This window comes from Varanus komodoensis, unplaced genomic scaffold (genome assembly GCF_004798865.1).
Source record: "Varanus komodoensis strain SLA01 unplaced genomic scaffold, ASM479886v1 scaffold13_3, whole genome shotgun sequence".
NCBI lineage: Eukaryota > Metazoa > Chordata > Lepidosauria > Squamata > Varanidae > Varanus > Varanus komodoensis.
This window is the reverse complement of record NW_025335409.1, coordinates 14024397-14049289: the sequence shown is the minus strand read 5'-3', so window position 1 is coordinate 14049289 and position 24893 is coordinate 14024397. Positions and strand designations below refer to the sequence as shown.

Here is a 24893-nt window from a genome sequence, read left to right as displayed (position 1 = left end):
TGGGAAAAACTATGTTGTGGCTCAAATAAGCAACACCAATAAAAGTAGACAGAAGATTTGATTTTTTAATTATTTTTTATTTGTTGGGAGAACACTATCCAAAGAGAATATACAGTGACCAAAGTCCAGGGCAAATTTAAGCATTAGCACATGTTTTTTGTTCACTGTAACAATGAATTACTAATTGGTTTTCCACTTTATTTTGGATGTGTGGATTTATAAATATCAGTGTAACTATAAATTAGATGCAATAATTTATATATAATTACTGTGTCTTTTTTCTCCATAGGATGAAAAAATTTGCTGAACTGTGGGCAGCATTTTAACCTTGAGAGTTCTGATCTAAAATTTCATACTTTCCCTTATGAAAAAATAGGCCCTATTCAGAGATACTAACTGTACCACTATTACAGCAGATGTGTAATTTTATTATGTTTCATAAAGGCTGAAATACTTTTAAGTAATTTTTCCTTTATCTAATAAATGCTGAGCCTATTATAGTCAAAACTAACCAGTATAGTAGTCTATTTTACTTTAAATGAAGAGATATAATTTTTAAAAAAAATTGGTTCTAAGTTTTTTCCATCATAAACGTTTAATGACACATATCCAAATGTGGTATTACTGTGTCATCATTATGGCAAGAGAGATTTATTATGACTTCCACCTCTAGAGAAAACAAGGAGAGTATAATCTTCCCTTTCCATATTTACATTGCAACTTTAACAACCGGCCCTTTTAGTGTCAAATCATTATTCAAATTACGTGTATTATAAGTAAGTTAGAAATTAGCCTACTGCTTGGGTGAAATGTAGAATGGTTGTTCATACATTTTAATTATTATGGCCATTAAACAATGAAATAGGGTCCAGTTATTCTGTACCACTTCATCAGTACAGCATCTTTGAGGACCACAGTCTTGATAGGGGACCACTCAGCACAGTACTCATATGGTGTAATGGCTCAGGGCTCTCATACAGTATGGGAAAAATAATACTTGAGACACCTTAGGAATAGCTGTAGACCAGTCTGAGGTGCACAAAGTCAATATGGGGGAGCAACTCCGCTCTTGTTTACACAAATTATACAGTTCTCAAAAACTCTCGAAATATTCCCAATTTGTTCCTATAATAGGCTTGTCCCATATAGGGTATGGTTTAGAGTGTACTCTCTACAGAACAGAATTTCACTTAACACAGGGTAACAGATGAGAAATGGTATTTGCCACACTGGAACTTGACAGGAACACCTCCCAGTTGGTTATTATAAATGGACAATATGATCGATCAACTGTGCTTTATCAGTTGACAACTGTATCTTTAAAACTGATATATAAACAACTATTTCATCTTTGCTTAAAAAACCTCCCCTCTTTTTTCTTTTCTTTTTTTATGCAATTGTAACCTACAACACAGAGATGTTGGGTTTGCTTTTAAGAATGCAAGAGCGATTAGTCTTTCTATTCTATTACTTGCTTATTTTCCAGTAATAGGCCAGTTTGTTCTCAAGTTAAGAAGAATCTCCACATCCTGTTGAGCTAATTTGTAAATTCCAAGTTCATTTAATGCTGCAATTGCAGTGGGCTGGCTTGAATTCAAGATGGTTTCAGTTCTGTTTTCAGCAGCTGACTGGAGTACATCCTTCAAGAGTAGGGCTGAGCCAACATTTAAATTCAGTACATTGCAAGCTTCCTTTATGCTGCAAAAAATGCAATGAAGTTGTAGTTTGAAACTTAGAGAAGACGTTCAAGCTCATGAATCCATTCACCCACCCATTGCAAACACATACTCAGTTGTTTGCCAGACTCTGGGAAGAGAAGGAAGATGATTGTGATGGGCAAGTACACAGAAATGATACTTTTTGTGTATCTTCCTTCCCATCACATTTGTGCCCTCTCTACCCCAGCAGGGAAACACTGTCCTTCTCAGCCACACACACTGGAATGGAGAAGGGGTTTGCCTTTCTTCACCGCAACAGAGAATGCCTCTGAAAGTCAGGCTAGCACTCCCTGTCACTTACATGATGCTCACACCCAGGGGGATCCCAGTGCACTAAAAATCTGTGTGCATTTTAGGGTGGGGGAGGGGAATGGAACATGTACACACACACAATCCATTATCCAGCACCCATTAACACATGTTGTCCTCAGGTAAAAAGAGGTTCTCTTTTCCTTCTCTTAGGAAAGGGTTCAGAAAATAAAGGGTAAGGAAGTTATTCAATTTCTTTTTTCACAAAACAGTAATACTTTGTCCTGATGTTTAATTTCTAAAACAAATGAGAACTTAAGACATCCTTACTTACTGTTTGAAATAATTCTCTGGCCTCTTGCAGTAATGTGAAAATAAAGGGAAAAGATTCCTTGTCATGTCAAACTGGAGTTGTGCTGCTCCTCCTTCATTGAAGTGATTAGCCAGAATTATCTGTATATAACACAACAGGAACAAGTATATTATCTTGAAAATGACTTACATTTTTGTTATAGAAATATTAACACACTAACAGATACTTACTTCCTGATAGATGAACAAATCCACCTTCTCTGCAAGCATTTGCCAGAAAATTTTGAACAATGTATAGCAAAGCTGTTGCTCCAGCTGTAGCAGCCGGTCTCTCAAGGTCAGCAGCAGTGGGCAGGCAGTACTTGACAAGGACATTACTGCTTGCTCTGACTGGGATGGCAAAGAGAGCCACCTAAAAGAAACAAATTACCTCAGCTTCTACCACTGCATACTCAAAATATGCCTATGTGTTTTAGCATGGATGGTATTACCTTGGCATTATATCTGTTTCAACTGTTAACGTTCAGATGAATCTGTTATCCCATTCCCCCTTGGTCAACTATCAAATGAGATGCTTCCAGATAAAGACATATGACTATCATATTTACAATGGGAAAGAGTGGTAGACAGAAGAGAGTCTTAATGTACTAAAGTGGCTTGACTATAAGACCACAATGACTTGTTTAAAATAAAAGCATAAATGTCCATAAGGTTTTAATTAACTCACTTCTTGAACACTAAGTTTTCAAGAGGAGCATTACAATAATACTGGATCAATTCATACACATATACTGATATATTTCCCACATGACAGCTTTTCTACAAATATGGTCACTTTCACAATGGGTAGGTTTGCCACAGCATGAGAAACCACACCTTTTAAGCTACCCTCCCTGACTCTCAGGCACATTGTGAGAAATGGGTGTCCTCCCTTCCCCTGGGTGACATGCCACAGGTCATCAAGGGAAGAGAGGATTTCACCCACTCCCTGCAGTGACCACAGGGCCCTGTCAAGAGAAAACCAAGCCATGAGAGTTCCTTGAGAAGGTGGTCTTCAGAATTTGCACATCATTTTCAGCAAGATTTTTTTGCTTCTCCCCCACCCTTTAGCTTCCACAGAGCAGCAAATTTGGACTTGGCCCTGAGCCTGAAAAATACATCCTTCTCAGGCAAAGATCCCCCATGGTGTGGTATTCACTTGACACCTTGCATCCTGTGCACTGACAACAGAAACCAAGGAAGTGAGGGGAATGTAATTTGAGCTTCTTCTGGGAAATAGCTAGGATGGGGTACCTGCTGCCACTTGGCCATTGTCCCTGTGAGGGCTTGAGATCAGTGCAGTTATGGCTGAGCAAACAAGCACATTTATGCTAGTATGATTAAATTTAATAAATAATAAATTTAAATGATTATTTGATTATTTAGTAAAAAAATAATGCTGGACAGTTACGGACAGCCCTTCAATGTGCCACAGAGACACTTTGAAGGGGGTGCTTGTGGCTGTTCATGGGGGGATCACAAAAGCTGGCTAGACCATGTTTTGTCACCTTTGAAGGGAAAAAAATGTATAACAGGAAAAAAGCTGCAGACCTAATGATGGAACCTGTGACAGCCACCCCCAAGTGCTGTGTGGGCACCTTGGTGGTGGCTGGCAGCGGCACACACCCAGAAGTCCCATGGAAAGACCTGCAAGAGCATTTGCTGCTCTTGTCATGAGGCTCACTAGCCAATCCCTTCAGTTCTCTACACTGAGATGCTGTGCCAACCCAGCATGGCTAGAATTCCCGTAGAACAAATCATGGCTTGTCAGGATAGCTTATATACCAAGATTAAGCCACTCTGACAAAACCACAAGAAGTTTGGATCACACACTAATCCATCATGGCTTTTAAGCCACAGTGGGCTGTTAGGACCATATGAACCCAGTCAATATGTGAGTACTGGATTAGTCAATATCAATAATAGCCATTATCACCCCACTTTCAGGATAAAACTACTCTGAACAAAATTAACCATTTCATCAGATATATTCCACAAGTCTAGGCTTTATAAAACTGGTACTTTAACAAAATTATCTTTAGGTATGCAAAGATCTGTCCAGAATCTAGTTCTCTTGCACTTGCCAGACTTCTTCCCATGCTCAGTTCTAGCCAGGAAGGAAACTGAGCTGAGATCAAGTCCGCAAGATGAACTCAGGGTAGAGAAAAAGTGGGCCAGAATCCAGGGAACTAAGCTGAAGAAATCTCAAAGTTTTCCACCCCCAAGCCTGATTCCTTGCACATCACTAATCATCTTTTAATTCCCCCTTTCCCCCCGACTCTCCTTTTCTAACATGTAAATATGAATTAAAAATTGTAACTGGAAGAAACAAACATTACCTCTCTTTTTTGTACAACTTGGCAGCCTCTTTGACCTCCCTGAAGACATTTTCTACTTGACGAGTCAGCATATCATGTTTTAGTCGCTCTAGGAGGTTAATCATGTCATCAAAGACAGAGCTTTCCATAGAAGCCAGCTGTCCTAACTGTAGCTTACTTAGTGTGTTGCTATCAGCACAGACTTCCAAAGCAGCCTGCTGAAGCTGCAAGAAAAACTACACAGACACAAATCTCCAACTATAAGCACTGCCACCAAAGGTTTTTATACATTTAAGGGCTGTCTGAATAATAACATGAATCATTCCAGTTTGTGGTCCCAAGATTACAACAATTTAATTGGGTTTTGAAAATATGCAATTGAGGGTGCAATTCTCATGTATACTTATACTGGCAGAAAAAAAGCCCCACAACTCCCAGCATTCTTCAGCCAGCTGTTCTTCTAGAGTTTTTCTCTCTCTAGACAGACATAAGATTGTGTCCTAAATTTCTGCTTTTCCGACATAATAATAGTGCATAGAATAGTACAGCTGGAAGGGGCCAGAGGGCTATCGTGTCCTACCCCCTGCTCAGTGCAGGATTCCAAGTTAAACCATCCCTCGCAAATGGCTGTCCAGTTGCATCCTGAATGCCTCTAGTGTGGGAGATCCCACAATCTCTCTAGGTAATTGGTTCCATTGTCATACTGCTCTAACAGTCAGGAGATTTTTCTTCATATCTAGGCAAAATCTGGCTTCCTGTAACTTGAGCCCATTATTCCACATCTTGCAATTTGGGATGATTGAGAAGAAACCCTGTCTTTTCTCTTTGTAACAGCTTTTCAAGTACCTGGAGAGTGCTATCATATCTCCTCTAGACTAAACATGCTCAGTTCTTTCAATCTTTCCTCATAGGGCCTTGTTTCCAGTCCCTGGATCATCTTTGTTGCCCTCCCCTGAACCCCTTCTAGCTTGTCTGCATCTTTCCATCCAGACCTGGACATAGTACTCCATGTGAGGCCTAACCAGTGCTGAGTAAAGGGGAATTAATACTTGATATGATTTTGAAATTAAACTTCTATCAGTACAGCCTAAAATAGCATTTGCCCTTTCTGCAGCCATGTCACATTATTGACTCACATTCAGCTTGTGATTTACAATTCCAAGACTGTTCTCACTTGCAGAATTGTTGAGCCAGGTATTCCTTATTGTGCAACAATGCATTTGGTTTCTTTTTTGTAAGTACAGAATTTGGCATTTGTCCCTATTGAATTTCATTCTGCTGTTTTCAGCCCATGGCTCCAACCTATCAAGATCACCTTGTACCTTCTTTCTGTCTTCCAGAGTATTAGCTATCCCCACCCAGTTTTGCATCATCTTCAGATCTGATCATCATCCCCTGCACTTCCTCATCTAAGTCATTAATGAAAATGTTGAAGAGCACAGCACCCAGAACTACCCTGCGATACCCTACCTGTTACCTCTCCCCAGTTTGAGAAGGTGTTGTTGATGAGTGTCCTTTGAGTCCCATTCTGTAGCCAGCTCTGATCATTGTTCCTTCTAGCCCACTTTTAGCTAGTCTGCTAATCAGGATATCATGGGGCACTTTGTTAAAAGCTGTGCTACAGTCAGTTTATGTCCATAGCGTTCCCACATTCCACATTCCAGGGAGGTTACACAATCAAAACATGAAATCAGATTAGTCTGGCAGGATTTGTTCTTGAGAAATCCATGTTGGTTTCTAGTAATCACTGCATTGTTTGTTCTATACTGAGATGAAAAAGTGGTGGTTTTATTCTTAAAAATATCTCTATATATTAGAACTTCACAAATGGAAACCAAGATTTGAAAATACTTACAACATTGTCAGCCCAGTCTGCTAGTACAGTTGCGATGTAGTTGACAGCATTAAGGATTGCACAGTATCGGAAGGCTAATGGCACTCTGGTCTCCTCCTTCATAACCTGAGTTAGTCGTATCCTGAAGTCATCCACCAACTCCTTTTGCAGCTCTAGGAACTGAAGCTTTCTAGCAGCTGTAGGAAGATGTTTATACCTATCTGTGCATAAAATGGCAAGAAATTTGGTAATTAACTTGTTTATATTTTAAAGGCCCATGCAATACCTACTTTTTAACAAAATAACTTTCTCTTAAGCTGGATCTTCCTACAGGCCTACTTTTACTTTATTCTATTCAAGCAATGGGAATGGTCTACAAGAAACCTAATGCACAATGTCCTCATAAAAGTTTGTGCCAGGTGTGCAGAAGTCAACACATTTTACAGGTTCTCTGCAATGCCAGAGAAGGGTATTTTGAAAAAAAAAAACCCAAACAGCAACTGCAATACAGGCTGCAAACCTATTTAGCTGAGATACACAAGCCAGCTTTCATTTCTCCACTGCACTCTTATGGGGGTATCTTGTCAGGAATGGTAGAGTCATCCCCTTTTCTTGCTTTCTTTCTGTGATAAACATGTTCTGGAAAAAAAATTGAAGGGTGCAGGGGTTACGCAGTTAGTGTATAAGTTAAATGATGGGTAAAAGGAAGGGAATAAAAGCATTGATAAGTGCCAGAAGAAGTTACATGGCAGTTGAAGAGGAGTCTGGAACATCAGACAGATGAGATCTGATTCTGATTTAGTTAAAGGAAATATCATATTCTCATTTGCAGTGCGGGGAGGGGTGCTTGGCTTCCATGTCAGCAAATGGAGAGGTTTCCAAAGATTATAGGGCCAAGGAAGGAAGGTTGCTGCTGGATGGGTATGCACCATGGCTAAATTCATCTTTGAGAACACTGTAGCTCAGTATTCATCCTTAACAAAATGGGTATCAACCTAAGAATACATTAGTTGGATCCAGAGTAAGTTTGTCACTCTTTCAATTCAGTAAAATCAACTGGCTTCTGATATTTCCTGGCATTTTAATGTAAATTAGGGGAGCTAAGCCCAGGGAATCCAACAGATTCCCACCCCGAAACGGATACCTTGTACATCCCTAGTCTGATCGTTTCTTTTTGTGCTAATCTTAGAAGAACAAAATAAGCCCTACGCACAGGAACTACATTTCTTTTTTTTAATGAAAACCACATTCCATTTCCACTTATTACTCCTTTTATGATGCCACAGCCACTAACTTGTTGATTTCCTTATTCAAGGTATGTAATAGACTTTGAATTATTCAAGAACCAAAACTATATGCCAGAAAATGTTATAATTACCTGTGATAACTAGTAGCAGAGTCATAAAAGTTTCAGCACAGTCTGGGACTTTCATTTCATCTACATCAGTGATGTCTTTATACTGAGATATCCAAGCAGCTTCAGATGAAAGCATTGAATCCATCTTTTGAAGAGCAACTATTAGGCATACAAAAACAATAATGAATTTAAATATTTTAATTATAACTCTTCTTAGCTGTTTTGGTATTCAAAGATTCTTCTGAAAAGCAAATTGTACCTTTTAAAAATATATTTCAGAAGAAAAACATGCACTCCATATCAGATACAGCAATTTCAAGTCAAAGTATAGATGCTATTTCAACTCAAGGGAGAATTAACTGAAGGAACTTTGCTAATGACTACAAATAGCAAAATATCTATGTTTATGAACACCTCCTGAAATTAAGTGACTTTTCTTATACCCATAAAATCTCATATACCATTAAGAGAACTACTGTTTTCTTTATGCTTCTACACATGTATTAGCCAAAGTTAAAATGACTGATATTTCTGTGCCTCAATCTTTTTTGGAGAAAGTCTTTGATATTATTCTTACTATTTTAATTTCATTCTTTTCCAAAATTGCATATGTTATATTAACTAACATCTGCAAGTCTGAGAATCAGGGGTCTATGACTAAGAAGGGAGAAATGATACATGTTGGAGCAGCTCACTTTTTAATACTGCTTAGTGAAGTTCAAAAGCAGCAGCAAACAGAACAAAACACAGGCAGAAGTATGAACACAGATTTGTCAAGAAAACAAAGGCAGCCATTTCAGTCTGGTGGGAAACTATGGTCTTGTTCTGCTACTCCCCTCAGGGATTTGCTCTGCAGTAGCAAAGAAATTGCTAAGCGTCCTTTGCAGAAGTGTGTCCTTTAGCAAGTGCAGTACTACCCTAGAGTTAATTGCAGCAGCCCAAAATCCATCATACAGTTTTCATTAATGGATACTGTTAACTACTCTAGACCCATCACAGTGAGACTGAGCTCTTCTGTACTATAATTGATGAAAATTAATATTCCTCGACTATATTCTGCCCTCTAGTGGCCCAACCCCCCACTAGAAAACAGGCTGTACCCTCCCTATTATGGATTAAAAGCCTTCTCCAATCTGGTCCTCTAGATCTGCTGGATTATAATTCTTATACTTCCCAACTGGGGATGGGCAGGTAATAGAAATACTGCAGTAAGATTTTATGGCATGTACTTACACCCCTCTCCCCACCAAAAGAATGCGACATTCAAGCAGAAGTGACAAGAAGGATGGTGAGTGTCCAATACAGAAAAATGGCACACTATTTCCTACCCCAAATGCAAATATTTGGGAGCATAACTCTTATACTCACAAGTCCCATGCAATTATTCCCCAAGGTAAGAGAGTTGGGATTGTTTTTAATAAAGGATATCACTCCATAGCAGCTTACATTTTCTTTCTACTGTTAGCCATCTTTGAAAAAAGGTTTCTTCTGATAAAATGTGCATACAGCTGGGAAGGCTACTGAGATATCCATGTACACTGTGCAGCTCTCTCTCAAACAGGAGTACTTCATCCACCAGATGACAGAAGAGGCTGTCATCATACAACAGGCATGGGATATCAGCAGCCAACTTCTCTAAGATCAGCATCACCAAAGCTCGGGAAAACTCCAGCTTAAGAAGAGATAAACAGCTCATTTAAGATGAAAACTGCAGATACAGGGTACTGGGTTTATTAAGATAATGGCTACCAATATATTAAGAAGACTACAGGTGCTTACCCTTGCATTCACAGTTGAGCCAGCCTTGTTTAATATTGGTTGGATTTTTTCTTCAAGAAACTTTGCATGATTTCCAATCCACATAAGTACCTGTGTTAGGTACCATTCAGGCTTTTGAAGAAGGAATGAATAATAATACTTTTGAGAAAAACAAGCAGCATGTTGCTAGGTCAAAAGATAAAGTATTTTTCCCAGATTGCAGTACTATACTATGGGCACAACTGGATCTAGACTTCTGTAACCTTCCAAACTTAACAGAATTATTGTCACACAATACAGAGTGGAGGACAGGGACAAAGGTTGCTTCTGCCCTCTTCCCGCCACCTTGCCAAGCACTTAGATGGCCAATTTTGTCCATCTAAGTGTGATGCCTCAAAGTGCAAGAAGAAGAGGCTGAGGCACTGCCAGGATAATTTGTGTTATGGTGGCAACCTGTTTCTTCCCTCCCTGTCCACACACCTAACCCATCTCCAAAGTCACTCTTGTAACCAGCCCAGCTCTTTCTGCACTGGCCGGGAAGGAGGGACATGGCTCTGAGCTCAGAGAGGACCAACTACTGTCTTAAGAGTGATTTGTTGACCTCATAGCTGGGTTTCTGAAAAACCCTAAGGCTACCTGCCAGCACCTGACAGCTACAGGATTGTACTGCGCGTGAGCATACATTACATTATAACCTACTGGGCTCATCCAGAGCCCTCTAACACTGAGTCCCAAAAAATTTAACTGGTGTCCTATACAATTGAAGCAGTTAACACAATCATATAACATAATAAAATAAGCCATGCTCAACAATTAAACTATAACTAATTTGACCCTGCAGAAAGAGGAAGGTCTTAATCAGGTGAATAAAGACCAAACCAAAGCCACATGTGTAATGTCAGTGGAGAGTGCATATCAGAGGATGGCTACTACAATACTGAATGCTCTACTGCAAATATTACGGTGCAAACCCCACAAGGATTCAGCAGGGACATATGGGTGAGCTAAGTAGATCTGATTCACCACTGATCTATTTGCTCACTAGCCAATTCACTGTATGCAGGAGTCGGCTCACCTTTTACTGGACAATGCATAGGATACTGCTCATCCCCCCCGCTCAACCCGCAGCTCCATAAGCCAAAAATCCAAGAAAGGAGTCAGAAACATCTATGGAACAGGCCCCTACATGTCCCATTCCAATCATTCAAACAAGCAGCAACCCTCACTGAGATATGTCTTTAAACAGTTGCTCTGATTATTTTTAGAAAAGGTCTGCACAACTACCACCATACCTTGCTTAAAACATTGGTTTGTCTATTTCCTGTAAAGTGATACTTGAATCTTTTCTGAAGAGGAGCCAGCATGATCTGCATGGGTAATATAATAGGTGGGGTCGGAGGAAGAAAGTACTTTTCAGGAAGCTGCTTTGGCTTGGTTAATAGTTCATCTCTGCAGTTTAAGAGTCAAAGTAAAATATGTATAAGGGCAGAAGTTGATAGATATAAGATGGAATCCAGTACACTGTTCAAATGAGCAAAAGGCATTTCTCCTCACACAGAGGGGTGTTATCTCTCTGATTTGTGTCCATTGTCTCTCCAGCCCTCTGCCCCATAGTCCGCACAATTCTGGAGGATATTCAAAAACCTCAGAAGTACCTTTTCAGCAGGGACAAAAAAGTTCATTTGGTTAAGGCCTGCTACACAAATAGAACTCTTCTAACTTGTCTTTCTCTAAACCACAGATAGTTAAAAACAAATACATGGAGAGACAATAGCAGAAAGAAGGGAACTGGTAGTGCAGGTCAAAAGCACTAGAATGGGGTGGGGGAGCCAAAGGAGTAAATATAGCAATGGTTTCTTCCTTGGTGATACGATAATCTTGATTTTACTTGTTGAACTGACACTTCTTAGTTCTCCATTTTTTTCATTACTTGCATGACTTTCCAGGTGCTCAGGAAAGGAAACAGACTGATGACCCTCTTTCCATAATTCCTGTTCAGACCATCTGCTGCTGAGGTTTCCTGACATTAAAAATGTCACACGAATATGCACAAATTGAATAACTGCGAAGTGGTAAAGAAATGTGCACATATGCAATATCAGAACAGATGAAGAAATTTCCCTTTCATTTGCTTCGCAGCCAAACAATTTACATATATTTTGCCTCCATTTTTTAGGAGGCACAACAAGGCACAGTTTGGAACTCTATGTACATTGTGGTTTGGAAGAAAAACAGCCACTTCAAAATAAATACAGGGAGGAAAAGGAGATTATGGACACAGAAAGGGGGACCTGGCAGCGTAAGTCAAAGAGACTAAAAGCCTGGGAGTGCTTCGGCGAATGGGGCGGCATAAAATGTTTTAATTAATTAATAAATAAATAAATAAATAAATAAATAAATAAATAAAACTGGAGAGAAAAAGTCAAATGAGCAAGTGCACCAAAGAGTGGAGCAGTACCTTGGACTCAAGACATTATGTCAATTTTGGAAAGGAACACTTTTTTGAAAGGATACGATGTCTGCAGTTTCAATAGTTGAGAAAACAGAGTCTCAAAGTTATTGTCTATCTCTAGGGCATTGGCAGGTGCAGTAGCTGAACCAAAAGGCTGAGATTGTGCTGGTCCAACAAATGGCCAATGAAGGTTTTTTAAAGTATTCTCAAAATCACTGCAACAGAGGAGCATGGGAAATTATTATGACTCAGTCATCTAATGCAAAATTAAGACATCCACTAGTGTGTATACACTACCTTGACAGTTTATCCTTTAAGATCTTGTGCCAGAATTGGACAGTTGATCTTACAAAAACAAGAAGATGAGAACAAGATGACTCTTGAAGCTTGATGTCTAACTCAGCCATTGAAGTTAGAGTAGAAGCTGCCTCTGGCACATTGTTGGTCATAAGATATTGCTGAATGTTGTCACTAAAAATGAAAAATTAATATCTGCTGAGTGTGCAAAGACCATGCCTTGTCAAAAGCTTAACAATGAAGTAGGTGGTACAAACATAATTTGATGTAACCGCTCCCAAGACACATACAAAAGTAAAAAACATTTAAATGGCTAACCAACATATTTTCAGACAAGAGTCAAATATAAAGAATTGTTAAAATAACAAGCCCTATAACCTGCCATTCCATATCAAAAAGACACAAACTCAGACGTGACACCAAGGCACTTAGTACAAATCAAAGAAATTCAAGTGTGCCATAAAGTGACACACTATTTGTCATTCTACAGTACCCAACTCACAAACCTTCATATATTTTTATTTCTGTTGAGTAGAAAGATAATAATTGAAAAATGCATATAGTACTTCTAGTTATTCAAAATAAACAAACCTATTAATATGACAACCATTTATATGTGGCTTTTCCACAACTCTGAGTAGACACCCGAGAGACCACCTGCTCCCTTCCCAATCACAGAAATCATTGTATGGCATGCTCCTTTAAAAAAAAAATATATATATTTTTTTCCTGGCATGTTTCTGGTGGTTCCACATGGACTTATGGCTCAAGTGGAGTCCACTCAAAGAATTTGCTGAAACAGCTGCCTGACTCTGGAGGTCAGACAGACACCAACAATGTATTGTTTTCAGTGCCTCCTGAAAACACTTTCATTTCAGAAAAACTTCCAGATCTAACCAGCCATGGTTTTATTGATATGGTTTTCCTGGTCTTACTTTTAACATGCTGGCTGGGTTCATAGAACAAACTGCAAACCACGGTACCCATGCAGAAGTGCATGTTGTGGTGTGTAAACCCAGCCACTGCTTTATTCTTTTATCTTCCACCACTTCAGTCTACCTATACAATATGTGAGTGCTACATACATTTTGTAAATAAATAACACATGGGTTGGGGTGGGGGGGAACTGCACATACCTCAAGGTAAACCAATACAAAGAAGGAAATATTTGTGTAAATCTCCATGGAAAACAATAAATTCATCATATCTTAAGTAGATGGAGATACAATGCAAAAATGTAACTTTATTTGGTTACTACTTTTTCATTATGAGTAAAGCATATAGGATAATTAGGTATACTACTTACCTTAATTCCTCTATTTGTGAGATCAATTTTAAATAAGCAAGGTACCGTTCAACTTCTTTTATTCGATTTATTTGTACACCAAGGTCCTCCATCCATGGTTTTGATGTCAACAAATGATTATTAATGGACTCATATAAAAGGTTTTCATTTTCAAGAAGTTGATTCAGACACATCTTAGAATCTTCTGCATTCTGTAAGGCTTTTTTAATTCTTTTTGGATCTTCCGATGAAACTGTAAGTACCTATATGAAAGAGTAAAAGGCATCTATTCTTCCTGAGACACTTTCCTTATATAGCACAAAACAACCATTTAGCATTTTGACCCAGCTCAAACTCACAACCGGAACCACATTTGATTATACACACAAATTCTCTGTGACCTGGAATCTTAACCACATTTGTAACAGTCACAAGTAACCAAAAAAAGAAAAAGAAAAAAGAAAAAGTGAAGGACTGGAGAAGCATTTATGATGGAAAGGAAAAAAGGTAGAGGAAGAAGTACTGCAATTCCTAAATCGTAGTTTCAGTTTTATCTGAAGTAGGCCTTTGATCTTTGATACGAATACAAAAAAACAATAGGGAAAACCAAATTTAACAATTTATATTACATTAGCGAAACTCCAGTGGAGTAGGGGGTAGCATATAAATACAAAAATAAATAAAATAAAATAAAAATAAAAAGCTCAGTATTATTGTGCTTCACCATTCAGTTTACACTATTGCTGGAATTATCTGAAAAAAGAGAAGTAGTACTGCACGATCTATCTCAGATGATTAAATCTGTCTCATCTCAGATGCTTTCCTTTCAATATACATGAATTATATGCTTAAATTAATTAAATATCATTAAAATATATAAGGATCTGAAATATACAGCATAGGAGATATACCACAGCAAGTGTGAAAGTCTGAATTTTTAAAACATGGTGCAGGTGCAAACTGGAATGATCTAATCAAATAAGCCTTCAACCACACAGATGCTATGCACATGTCATAAAAATGGGACTGTCCCCTTCTTGCCTCCCATTCATAGATTGGCCATACTGTTTCAAATGTGCAGTGTATTAATGTTTCACATGAAGGTCAAATCTGTACAACTTAGAAACAAACAAACAAGAGCCCTTCCAGAAGCTGAGTTGTAAAAGCACCAAGACTGGGCCAACACACTTTGAATACTATGCAAGGAATATTTTATATTTAATATGTGAACATGAGGTAAACCTTGGAGACAAGAAGTGTTCTTCTCCATGTGGCAGGCAGGCAGCCTGTATCAGCAGGATATTGTCCGTATATATTTAAACCCCAGAGACTTGTACAACTCACCTGTTCTTCTAGCTTGATTTTGCCTTCTGACAACTGTTCAATAAGACTGCCAAGCTTGCTTAATGAATCAAGATCATTTCCAAATTCCCTTTCTACAAATTCAGACACATAGAAAGGGATGTCACAACACTCTGGGTCTCTGGAAAGACTCTTCTTTCCGTGGTCAAGAGCTTCCATCTTAGTACGATCTGCAGTACTGAGTTTTAAAAGTTTATTGTTTACTACGATGCAAAATCAATATGAAACTTTTGCAAACACAATCTCAGTTCAAAAACGTTATTAAATGCCAAAAGAAGTGTGAAAATTCCATTAAGCAGAGAGCTACAAGTTAGGAAATCCCTATATGCGTAAGGCATCCAAAATGTTTTCAGAAGAAACAGAAATCTTTGTGCCCGCCCGGGTATCTGGTTCAACACTGTTCACGCCCAGAAGGGAGGGGAGGGGGAGTCGCGTTGGTTTACAGAGCCTCCATCTCTCTCACGGGTCTTCCAGTCCCTTTGAGACCAGGGCTGGAGTGCCTCTACTTGGTGTTGGGCGAACGGGACAGATTGGGGATTCTATTGGTGTACCGTGCACCTTTCTGCCCAGCAGTCTCCCTATCTGAGCTGACAGAAACTGTCTCGGACCTGGTGTTGAGGACCCCCAGGATGTTGGTCCTGGGGGACTTCAATCTCCATGCCAAGTCTGGACTGACCGGGGCGGCTCAGGACTTCATGGCCTCTATGACGGCCATGGGCCTGTCTCAACACGTCATTGGCCCGACCCATGAACGTGGACACACTCTGGACCTGGTATTCACGACGGGGCAGGTAGAGGATGACCTGAGGGTGAAGAACTTATGTTTGACTCCCCTGTCATGGTCAGATCACCTCCTGGAGAGGTTTGTGCTCGAGAGCGGCCTCTCCCTCTATAAGAGTGTGGACCCGATTGTATGGGCCCGCCCCCGGAGCCGGATGGATCCGGATGGATTCCTGAAGGCCCTAGGGGAGTTTCCGGCTGACAAGACTGGTGCTCCTGTCGAGGCTCTGGTCGAACTGTGGAACGGAGAGATGACCAGGGCTGTGGACACGATCGCTCCTAAGCGTCCTCTCCCACCGGGCAGAGTCCGCTCTTCCCCTTGGTATACACCTGAATTACGGGTGATGAAGCGAGTTGGGAGACGGCTAGAGCGTAGGTGGAGGAAATCACGGGATGAATCTGACCGAACACACTTGAGAGCCCACTATCGGGCCTATGCTGTGGCGGTGAAGGCGGCAAAAAAGAAGTTTTTTTCCGCTTCCATTGCCTCCTCACAATGCCGTCCAGTGGAGCTTTTTCGAGTGGTGCAAGGCCTGGTTCGCCCGGGTCCTAAGGAAGATCCGATGCCACCCTCAAAGGCCCGCTGTGATGACTTTGCCAGGCATTTCAGGGAGAAAATCGCTCAGATTCGTCATGAGCTGGACTCCACTAATGAATCAGAGGTCTCTGAGGAGTCGCCAATGCCACCGTCTGGTCCAAAATTATTGGAGGAATTTCAATTATTGCGGTCCAATGATGTGGACAAGGTGCTTGGAAGAGTACGTCCCACCACTTGCCTATTGGATCCTTGCCCGTCTTGGTTAATAAATAACTCCAAGCACGGGATTGGGACCTGGATTTTGGAAGTGGTTAACGCTTCTCTGAGGGAGGGTCGAGTGCCTGCCCCTTTAAAGGAGGCGGTAATACGACCGGTCCTGAAGAAAGCGTCACTGGATCCAGAGATGGCCACTAACTATAGACCTGTGGCCAACATCCCATTTCTGGGCAAGGTGTTGGAGCGAGTGGTGGCGGGACAACTCCAAGCACTCTTGGATGAAACTGATTATCTGGATCCTTTTCAGTCCGGCTTCAGACCCGGGTACAGTACTGAATCTGCCTTGGTCGCCCTGTACGACGACCTGTGCAGGGAGAAGGACAGGGGGAGTACATCCCTGTTGGTTCTTCTGGACCTCTCAGCGGCTTTCGATACCATCGACCATGGTATCCTTCTGGATAGACTTGCGGGATTGGGGGTTGGAGGCACTGCTTTGCAGTGGTTCCGCTCCTATCTCGACGGTCGATTCCAGAAGGTAGTGCTGGGGGACCATGTCTCTACGTCATGACAGCTATGCCATGGGGTACCACAGGGCTCCATTCTATCCCCTCTGCTATTTAACATCTATATGCAACCGCTGGGAGAGGTCATCAGGAGGTGTGGTCTGCGGAATCATCAATACGCTGATGATACCCAGCTTTACCTCTCGTTCTCCACTAATCCAGGTGAGGCAGTGGCTGTGCTGAACCGGTGCTTGGCCGAGGTAAGGGAATGGATGAGGGCCAATAAACTGAAACTCAACCCAGACAAGACGGAGGTCCTGTTGGTTGGCGGATCGGGTTTTGGAGAGGGTGGATTTGACCTGGTCCTGAATGGTGCAACACTCCCTCTTAGGGATAAGGTCCGCAGCTTAGGAGTACTCCTCGACCCGGAGCTTTCTTTGGAAGCTCAGGTGACAGCGGTAGTGAGGAATGCCTTCCTTCAGCTTCGGCTGATTAATCAGCTGCGCCCCTACCTGGAGTACGACTGCCTGGCGACGGTGACACACGCGCTGGTGACTTCCCGCCTAGACTTCTGTAACACGCTTTACGTGGGGCTTCCCCTGAAGACAGTCCGAACACTTCAATTGGTGCAAAATAGAGCTGCCAGGTTGCTGACGGGGATGGGGCGTTATGCTCACATGACTCCAGTCCTCCGTCAGCTTCACTGGCTTCCCATTGAAGCCCGGGCCCAATTCAAGGTGTTGATTATGGCCTATAAAGCCCTAAACGGCTTGGGTCCTGGCTACCTGAACGAGCGCTTACGTCCGTATATGCCCAACCGCCCTTTGAGATCTGCGGGAGAGTCCCTTCTCCGGGAACCCTCCATGAAAGAAATTAGGAGAGTAAGTACCCGGAGGAGGGCTTTCTCTGCGGTGGCGCCCAACCTATGGAATTCACTCCCCAAAGAGGTCCGCCTGGCACCGTTGTTACTGGTTTTTCGGCGCCAGGTAAAGACCTTTTTATTTAAACATCATTTCAATTGTTAAAACATATGATCTGGCCAGGGCAACTTCTTCTTCCTTTTCTTTCTCCCCCTATATTTTTATTTTATACTGATAATTTTAATTTTATATTTGTAAATCAATGTTTTTTTGTATTTTTATATTTAATGGTAATTTATTATGTACTATTGTATTTCAATGTATTTTATCATGTTGTAAGCCGCCCCAAGGTTTCGGCAAGGGGCGGCATAGAAATGTTATAATAATAATAATAATAATAATAATAATAATAATAAATCTCAATAATTTGCTCAGCCTAATTATTCAACAGAGCCTCCTTTACTGAAGGGTATTATAACCTATTAGCCATTTCAATGAGGGGAAAGTCCCAATTAATTAAAAATCATGTAAAGATAATCCTACTACAGATCAGTTTAGAGTTAATAAAAAGATCACACTGAGTGTGTAAGGACAGGACATGTTTCTAAAGGAGGACTGTGTGGCATGCCAAGGAAACCCCTCCTTTAGGGCTAGGGAAAATATCAGACTTCTCCTTTTGCCAGCAAACAAACTTCTTAGCTTAATTTATACAGAGGTGCACAAGTGGGATTTCTCAGGCTACTGATTTTCTAAGCAGCTGGAACTGCTCTTTTGTTTGACCCATACCCCCCACCCCAAGTACTCTGGAATAGTTTTCTGAGGGGACTCACCATTCAATCTGAACTTTGTGAGGATCTTCTGCTTTTCCCCCTGGCTCTTCCTCTTTGTTAATCTCCTGAAGAGAGGGAGAAACAAAGTAGGAGTCAGCCTCCTTTGACCTGTATTCTGCACAAGCTTCCAAGGAGGCTGAAAGCACTGTTCTGTTGCTGTCTTCCACTCTACACATAATACCCGCCTTGACAGCAGAGGGGAAGTGATGACAGCAGCCAGCCAACCGATCTCTCATCGTGGCACCTATGTGAGACTATCAAAGATGCCATGCTTGCAGGGTGCATGGGAGAGAGCTCTGCAGCTGCCTCCTAGGATGCAGAATTCTGCAGCTCCCTGGGTAATTGGGAGTGAAAACTCCTTCATTATTTAAAGGAGAATATTTAAAATACAGACATTCAAAGAAACAAAAACAGTCAGCCTTCAAACAGACTCAACAGCGACAGTAACTAATGTTTTTGAAAAGTTTGCTGTATAGTGGATGCTAGAAAATTAAAGCTCAGTGGAGAGCTATTTATAAAAGTACAGCCATTAGATGAACATTCAGTGTTGAACCACAAAGTAGGTGAGTATAACCATCAGAATGAGTCTCTACATTCTCCGATACCACTGAGAAATGGACAGTGATTTTTCAAGTGCTTAGAAATCTCTAGCCCAGTGGCTAAAAGTCATTATGTGAATCTTCTCTGTTTTAACATGTTAAATTATTCAGTGCTGCTTGTTCTCCCTCTCTTCTGTCTGTAACATTTGTCTAATCACTTTGGGATAGCTCTCTCTGTAACCAATTCATCATATTTCTGAAGTTTCTGACTCAGAGCAGCCAATGAGAAGAACTTAAACCTAAGATGATTTTAAACCCAAGAAACACCATGCTGCCAATTGTGTTGCCAGGATGTAAGTTTCCAAAAGAAGAGGTATGATTATGGAATCAAGGAACAGAGACAGCAAGAACCATCATCGACCCATTAGTTTTTTATGATTTCTCCATCAGAGAACGCTTCACTGTATAACATTTTGGAACATCATCCTTATATTAACTTTCACAGTCACACTTTCTATTTTTTCTTCCTTTTCTTGTGATGTGTTTTATATTGTTTAATAATTAATGTTTTATATGGTAGTTTTATATTTATTGTATTTTTATACTTGTAAGCTGTCCTGAGCGCTTGAAGTGATAGGACAGGGTATAAATGTATGTAATAAATAAATAATAAATAAAAATTACATTAACTATATTTTACAATGGGGAGAGCAATCCTATGGCCCCTAGTCATCACCTGGGGGGCCATTGGATACTTAAGATTCCTAAATCTGAAGTCAGAGGTAGAGCTCCAACCCTGGAGCTAGGAATCCATGCTCTGATGTCCCTTGTAGGTGGTACAGAAGGAATCGTGCTGGCTGCCTCTCCAAGGCTGGGAACTTGGCCTGGGAGAGGAGTAAAGGGGGTTAAATTATTAGCTATATTTCTGCAACAAATAGTATTGTAAGCAAGAAAGCAAAATAGAAAAATCTTACCTCTCTAGGGATCAAAGACCTATCACTTTCAAACAGTGGTTGAGCCATCTACAATACAGCACACAACAAAGGGGGGATATTCTGCAATGAAAGATGATTTATATTTTGGAGAATTAAAAAATGAGCAAAATAGGGTGTGCTAAATGTAAAAATATATGCCAGAGAAACAGTTCTAGTATACATTTGCATACTTTTTGTAGTAAGAAATGCACGGAAGTGTCTATTTTCACCTGTTCACTATTTCAGTTCATTTGATGGGAATTTCTTTGTTCATCCATATTATTTACAGCCCTTGACAATAAAAGGAGAGCAAAATATGTGAATGGAGCTCATGGGAATGAACACACATGCCTCATCACTGCTAGCTTTAAAAAAAATCCCTTCAGGCACATTTATTCCATTTTGCACCTTAAAATCACTAGCTGCTGCTAAGTAGAATGGTATACTTGAGGTTTTGTAATACTACAGGACTTCACACATGACAGCTCCTAACCCTGCAAACAAACTATGAAGTGCGGGATGTTTATGGAATAATCCACTCTATGCCCAACATAGAACTGGGTTTACCATTGGTTATTCTTTCTTTGCCCCCAGTACTCCAGCCAATATCCCAGGGTCCTACATGGTAGAACCCATCTTGTCTCCCTCTCCCAGCTCTGATCACAAACTAACTTTTTTCCATTTGGGACAGCAAATATATGTAGATTCCATGGCTGCATATTTCTTTGTCCAAAAAGAATGCTCAAATTTGGTACGTAGCTTTTTAAAAAACTTATTTCTTTTGAAAGCTTTACTTTTCAATTGACAGTTAACCGGCAATAGTCAAGTGTGCACATGTCCATGGATGCTACCTGCTGTAAGCACTCCCTCTTCTTGCCTCCCTCGGAATTAGCACTTGGTAGAAGATCCTGGATGTTAGGTGTAGCATCTGAGCAGATTGTGGTTGAGAGAGGTGCTCTCAATCATTTATGATACTAAGTCATGTCATGCTTTATAGGTTAAAACCATCACCTTGATTCAGGCTTGGAAGCATAAAGACAGCCAATGCAAGCAGGCCAGAACTGGTCATGTATGTTCTGACCTATGGCTCCCAGTTATTAAAATCTGGCTGCCATATTCTGCATGAGCTACAACTTCTGAACAGCCTTTGAGGGCAGCCCAATATAGAGTACATTGCAGTAATCCAATTTAGAAACTACCAAAAAGCAGATTACAGAAACCAGGTATCCCTGTCCAGACAGGAGTGCAGCAGAGCCTCCAACCAAAGCTGATAGAAGGCCATTCCATGCCACTGAGGCCACCTGAGCCTCAAGTGAAAAGGACTGATCAAGAAAACCAGCCCTGAAGCTATGAGCATGCTCCTTCAGGAGTGCAAATCAATCTAGAACACACTGAACGTTTTCCATCCAGTCAGAACATTTAACTGCACCTCAGTATTGCCAGAACTGAGCAACAGTGTTTAAGCCCTTAATTCAGTCCATTATCACAGTCAGCCACCCATTTAACACATCCACAGCCTCACCTGATAAAAATGGTTAGGATGAAAAGGAGAAATAGAGCTATGTGTCATCAGCATACTTATGGCTATGCCCTCCAGAACTCTGGATGATCTCACTCAGTGGTTTCATGAAGATATTAAATAGCATGGGGGACAAGATCAACCATTGAGGAGTTCCATGCTGGAGAGTCCATGGGTTTGAACAGTATTCCCCAAGCACATTCTTCAAAAGATGGCCCTCTAAGTAGGAACGGAATTACTGAAATGCAGTACGCCCCACTCCCAATTCAGAGTTGCCCAAGAAGGATACCATGGTTGATGATATTCGTGGACTTCTCAGTAGCTTTTGATAACAACAGGGTCGCACTCCCCATCTCTCTCCCAGTGTAGGTCATCATAAAGGGCAAGTAAACTGTTTCTATTCCAAAACCCACCCTAAACCCCAACTGAAATGGATACAGGTAACCAGTGTTATCCAAGAGGGCATGGAGTTGGTTGGCAACTAGCTGCAACCTTGCCCAGAAAAGGGTTAGGATTCTTAGCCTAAAGTTATTAAGGTCTTCCAGGTTAAGGACGATTTCTTCAGGAATGGTCTCTGTTGCCTCTTTCAAGAAATGCAGAACCACTAGAGATATTCTCATAGAGATATTAATAACCTTCCTAGCCCAGCTGGTTGTTCCTTCCTTGCTGGCTTTTATTAGCCAGGAGGGGACAAGGATCAAGTGCATAGGTGGTTGCACAAACCTGTCCAAGCACCTTGTTGACATCCTTAAGTTCTAACAATTAAAACTCCACAAATAAAACTGGTCCAAGCTGTGTTCTGGGTAGCTCACCTGGTGCAAATGTTATATTTTTGGATTCTAAATCCAGACAAATGCAAAAGATTTTCTCCTGGAAGTGCCTGGGGATGCAAGTCCCCACGGTGGGCCTCAGAGAGGTCTAAGATGTCTTTAGTGCCATCATGTTACAGGCCCTGAATGACCCTGAAAAGCTCCACTGAACAGCAAGCAGACCACTGAAAAAAGACAGTGAGATGTTATTTCTTTACTGCCCTCACTGCCTCTAACTATACCTTGCTGTAATATGCACTACACAAAGGTACACTCGCATCTATGAGGAGCTTCCCTACAGCTGCACTTTAGTTATATCCTATGATGTTTCATTGCTGTCAGCTCTGGGGTATATCAATCATGCAAGTTGTACAACAGAGAGGCTGCTCAGGAATGATCATGTCAATCACCTGGGTTATTTCTGTGTTGCACAGCCCAACCAGGGCTTTGACAGGAGTGCCTGCCATATCTGTGGGACAGCTCTCCAGAGCCCTTTGGAAACTGTCCAGATCCCTTAGCTGCTGGGCTGGACCATCTTGATAGGTCCACCACCCTTGCAGAGAGGAAAAGCTGCCATCAGTCTGAATCTCAACAGACGGCGATCTGACCATGACAAAGTAACTAGATCAAAGGCCTCCACACTCAAGCGTACCATTCTCAAGTCCAGCTGAATCAAAGAAGTCTAAAGAGTGTCCTGCTACATGTGTTGGGTGATGACATATTGGTACACACCCAAGTGGTAGCAATGATGAGAACAAGAATCAGGAGCAATAGCAGCTGATGACAACAACATTGAAAAGGTCAACTCACCAACTACCAATGAATTTTCAAAAACCTGGATCACTGCAAAGCCAGTAAGTCTGCAGAGAACTGTTTGTAATGCAGACATTCACATCCCCACCACAACTCTCATCCCTCTTTCGTGAGATCCTTTCACAAATGTTCCTAGTTTGGGGATCTCTGTGTGTTTTAAGAGATGAGCCTTTCATTTATTTATGTCATTATTACAGGAGATCAGGACCCTTGACGAATATCAACAATCTTAACACAGCCTCCATCTTTGAGAGTACTAAATACGAAATGCCAGGAAGAAATAACGGAAAGGCCACCCCACCCTATCTAGGAGCGCCTATCAGCAGCTGGCTGGGCTATGTCGGGAATAAGATACTGGGTTCAGTGGGCTTTGGACTGGACCCACCAGGGCAGTCCTAACGATACAAGCAGCATTCCTTCAGACTGGCCGCCCCCTCCCCCCATTTATGCAGCCTACGCATCTCCCTCCCTGGAGCACTACGGAGGTAACACAAAGAAGCACCCGGTCAGCCCAAAGCTCGCGGACGTGGCTACCGCGCCCGACTCCGTGTCCCCGCGGTCACCCCAACCCGTTTGAAAGAAGCCTTCAGAGGTGCCGTTGAAACGCAGCAGCATAAAACGCCGGGCTAAGAGGGAGGGGGGAAGAGCGCGAAAGACCACCTACCCGCTCACCAGCCCGCAAGCGCAAGCCACGCCCCCTCTACCTCCTCCTCTTCGCCGCCTCTTCTAGTGGACGCGTCAGCAGCTAACTCGCGAATCATTCAATATCGTTACAAGTAAGGGCAGGAGTCAGCAGGGGGCGACAAGTAGAATTGCGCCTCCCATTCGCTTCCATGGTCACATGCCCTACCGGCGCAACTTTTATACGTAATTTCTCGCCTTGACTATGGGAGAGAGATAGGTGAATACGTTGAAGCCCGTTTCCGAGTTAACTTCGGAAGCTCTTTCTGAGGGAAGTGCGAATACAAGAGAAAAATCCAGTATTTTAGAGCATCATGTTTACTCCTAAATGGTAATATCGCTCCTCCGCACAAACAAACGAACAGACCTTTAACTCACCTGCTGTGTGGGGAGAAAATGGAATCGAGATGTTACTAGTTTTGTCGGTGTCGCTTCCAATGCAGTTAGTCCGCATTTGTGGTTGGAGAAGCTGTGGCCGCGGGATTGGCTTAAAACAGCTCTGCTCCGCCGACCACTCAGTTATTCCCCGCTGGGGTAAGGGTCGACTAGCGTAGAACACCACCATGTTGTCATGCCTACTTTGTAAGTTAGGGTCAAACAGAGAAGCCTTTTCATGTGTTTCGCTGTAAATATTGCAGGTCAGAGAAGGGGCTCATTTAAACGTCAAGACAAACGTACCATTTGAAACTCTTCTCAGCAGTGAACGCAAATTAATTAAAGAACTCTCTACTAAAGCTAGCCTTGTGCTCCATGGATTCTCATAAAGACGAATAGCATGTTCAAATGTTTTTTTTTTAAAGTTTTACACAAAATAAGATTGGAACACGAGTTCTTTTTGTGTGAGAAATAC

General features: G+C 41.5%; 1 protein-coding gene across 5 annotated transcripts; it reads right to left on the bottom strand.

Annotated features, from left to right (window-relative positions):
* Positions 1-56: 56 nt before the first annotated feature.
* Positions 57-24112, bottom strand: RINT1 (RAD50 interactor 1). Of its 5 annotated transcripts, none has more exons than XM_044423246.1 (16): positions 24027-24112; positions 20222-20302; positions 18709-18773; positions 14964-15159; positions 13641-13882; positions 12335-12508; positions 12100-12252; positions 10878-11034; positions 9607-9717; positions 9274-9499; positions 7849-7986; positions 6492-6691; positions 4658-4872; positions 2511-2691; positions 2302-2420; positions 57-1698 (listed from the first exon to the last, which is right to left on the bottom strand). In XM_044423246.1, the coding sequence occupies exons 2-16, from the start codon at positions 20267-20269 to the stop codon at positions 1476-1478; spliced, it is 2448 nt and encodes an 815-aa protein (XP_044279181.1). In that variant the 5' UTR covers positions 20270-20302; positions 24027-24112; the 3' UTR covers positions 57-1475. The 5 variants fall into 5 exon arrangements, with proteins under 5 accessions (XP_044279181.1, XP_044279183.1, XP_044279182.1 ...); XM_044423248.1 differs by lacking the exon at positions 24027-24112 and adding an exon at positions 22553-23979; XM_044423247.1 differs by lacking the exon at positions 24027-24112 and adding an exon at positions 20413-21032.
* Between the last annotated feature and the right edge of the window lie 781 nt (positions 24113-24893).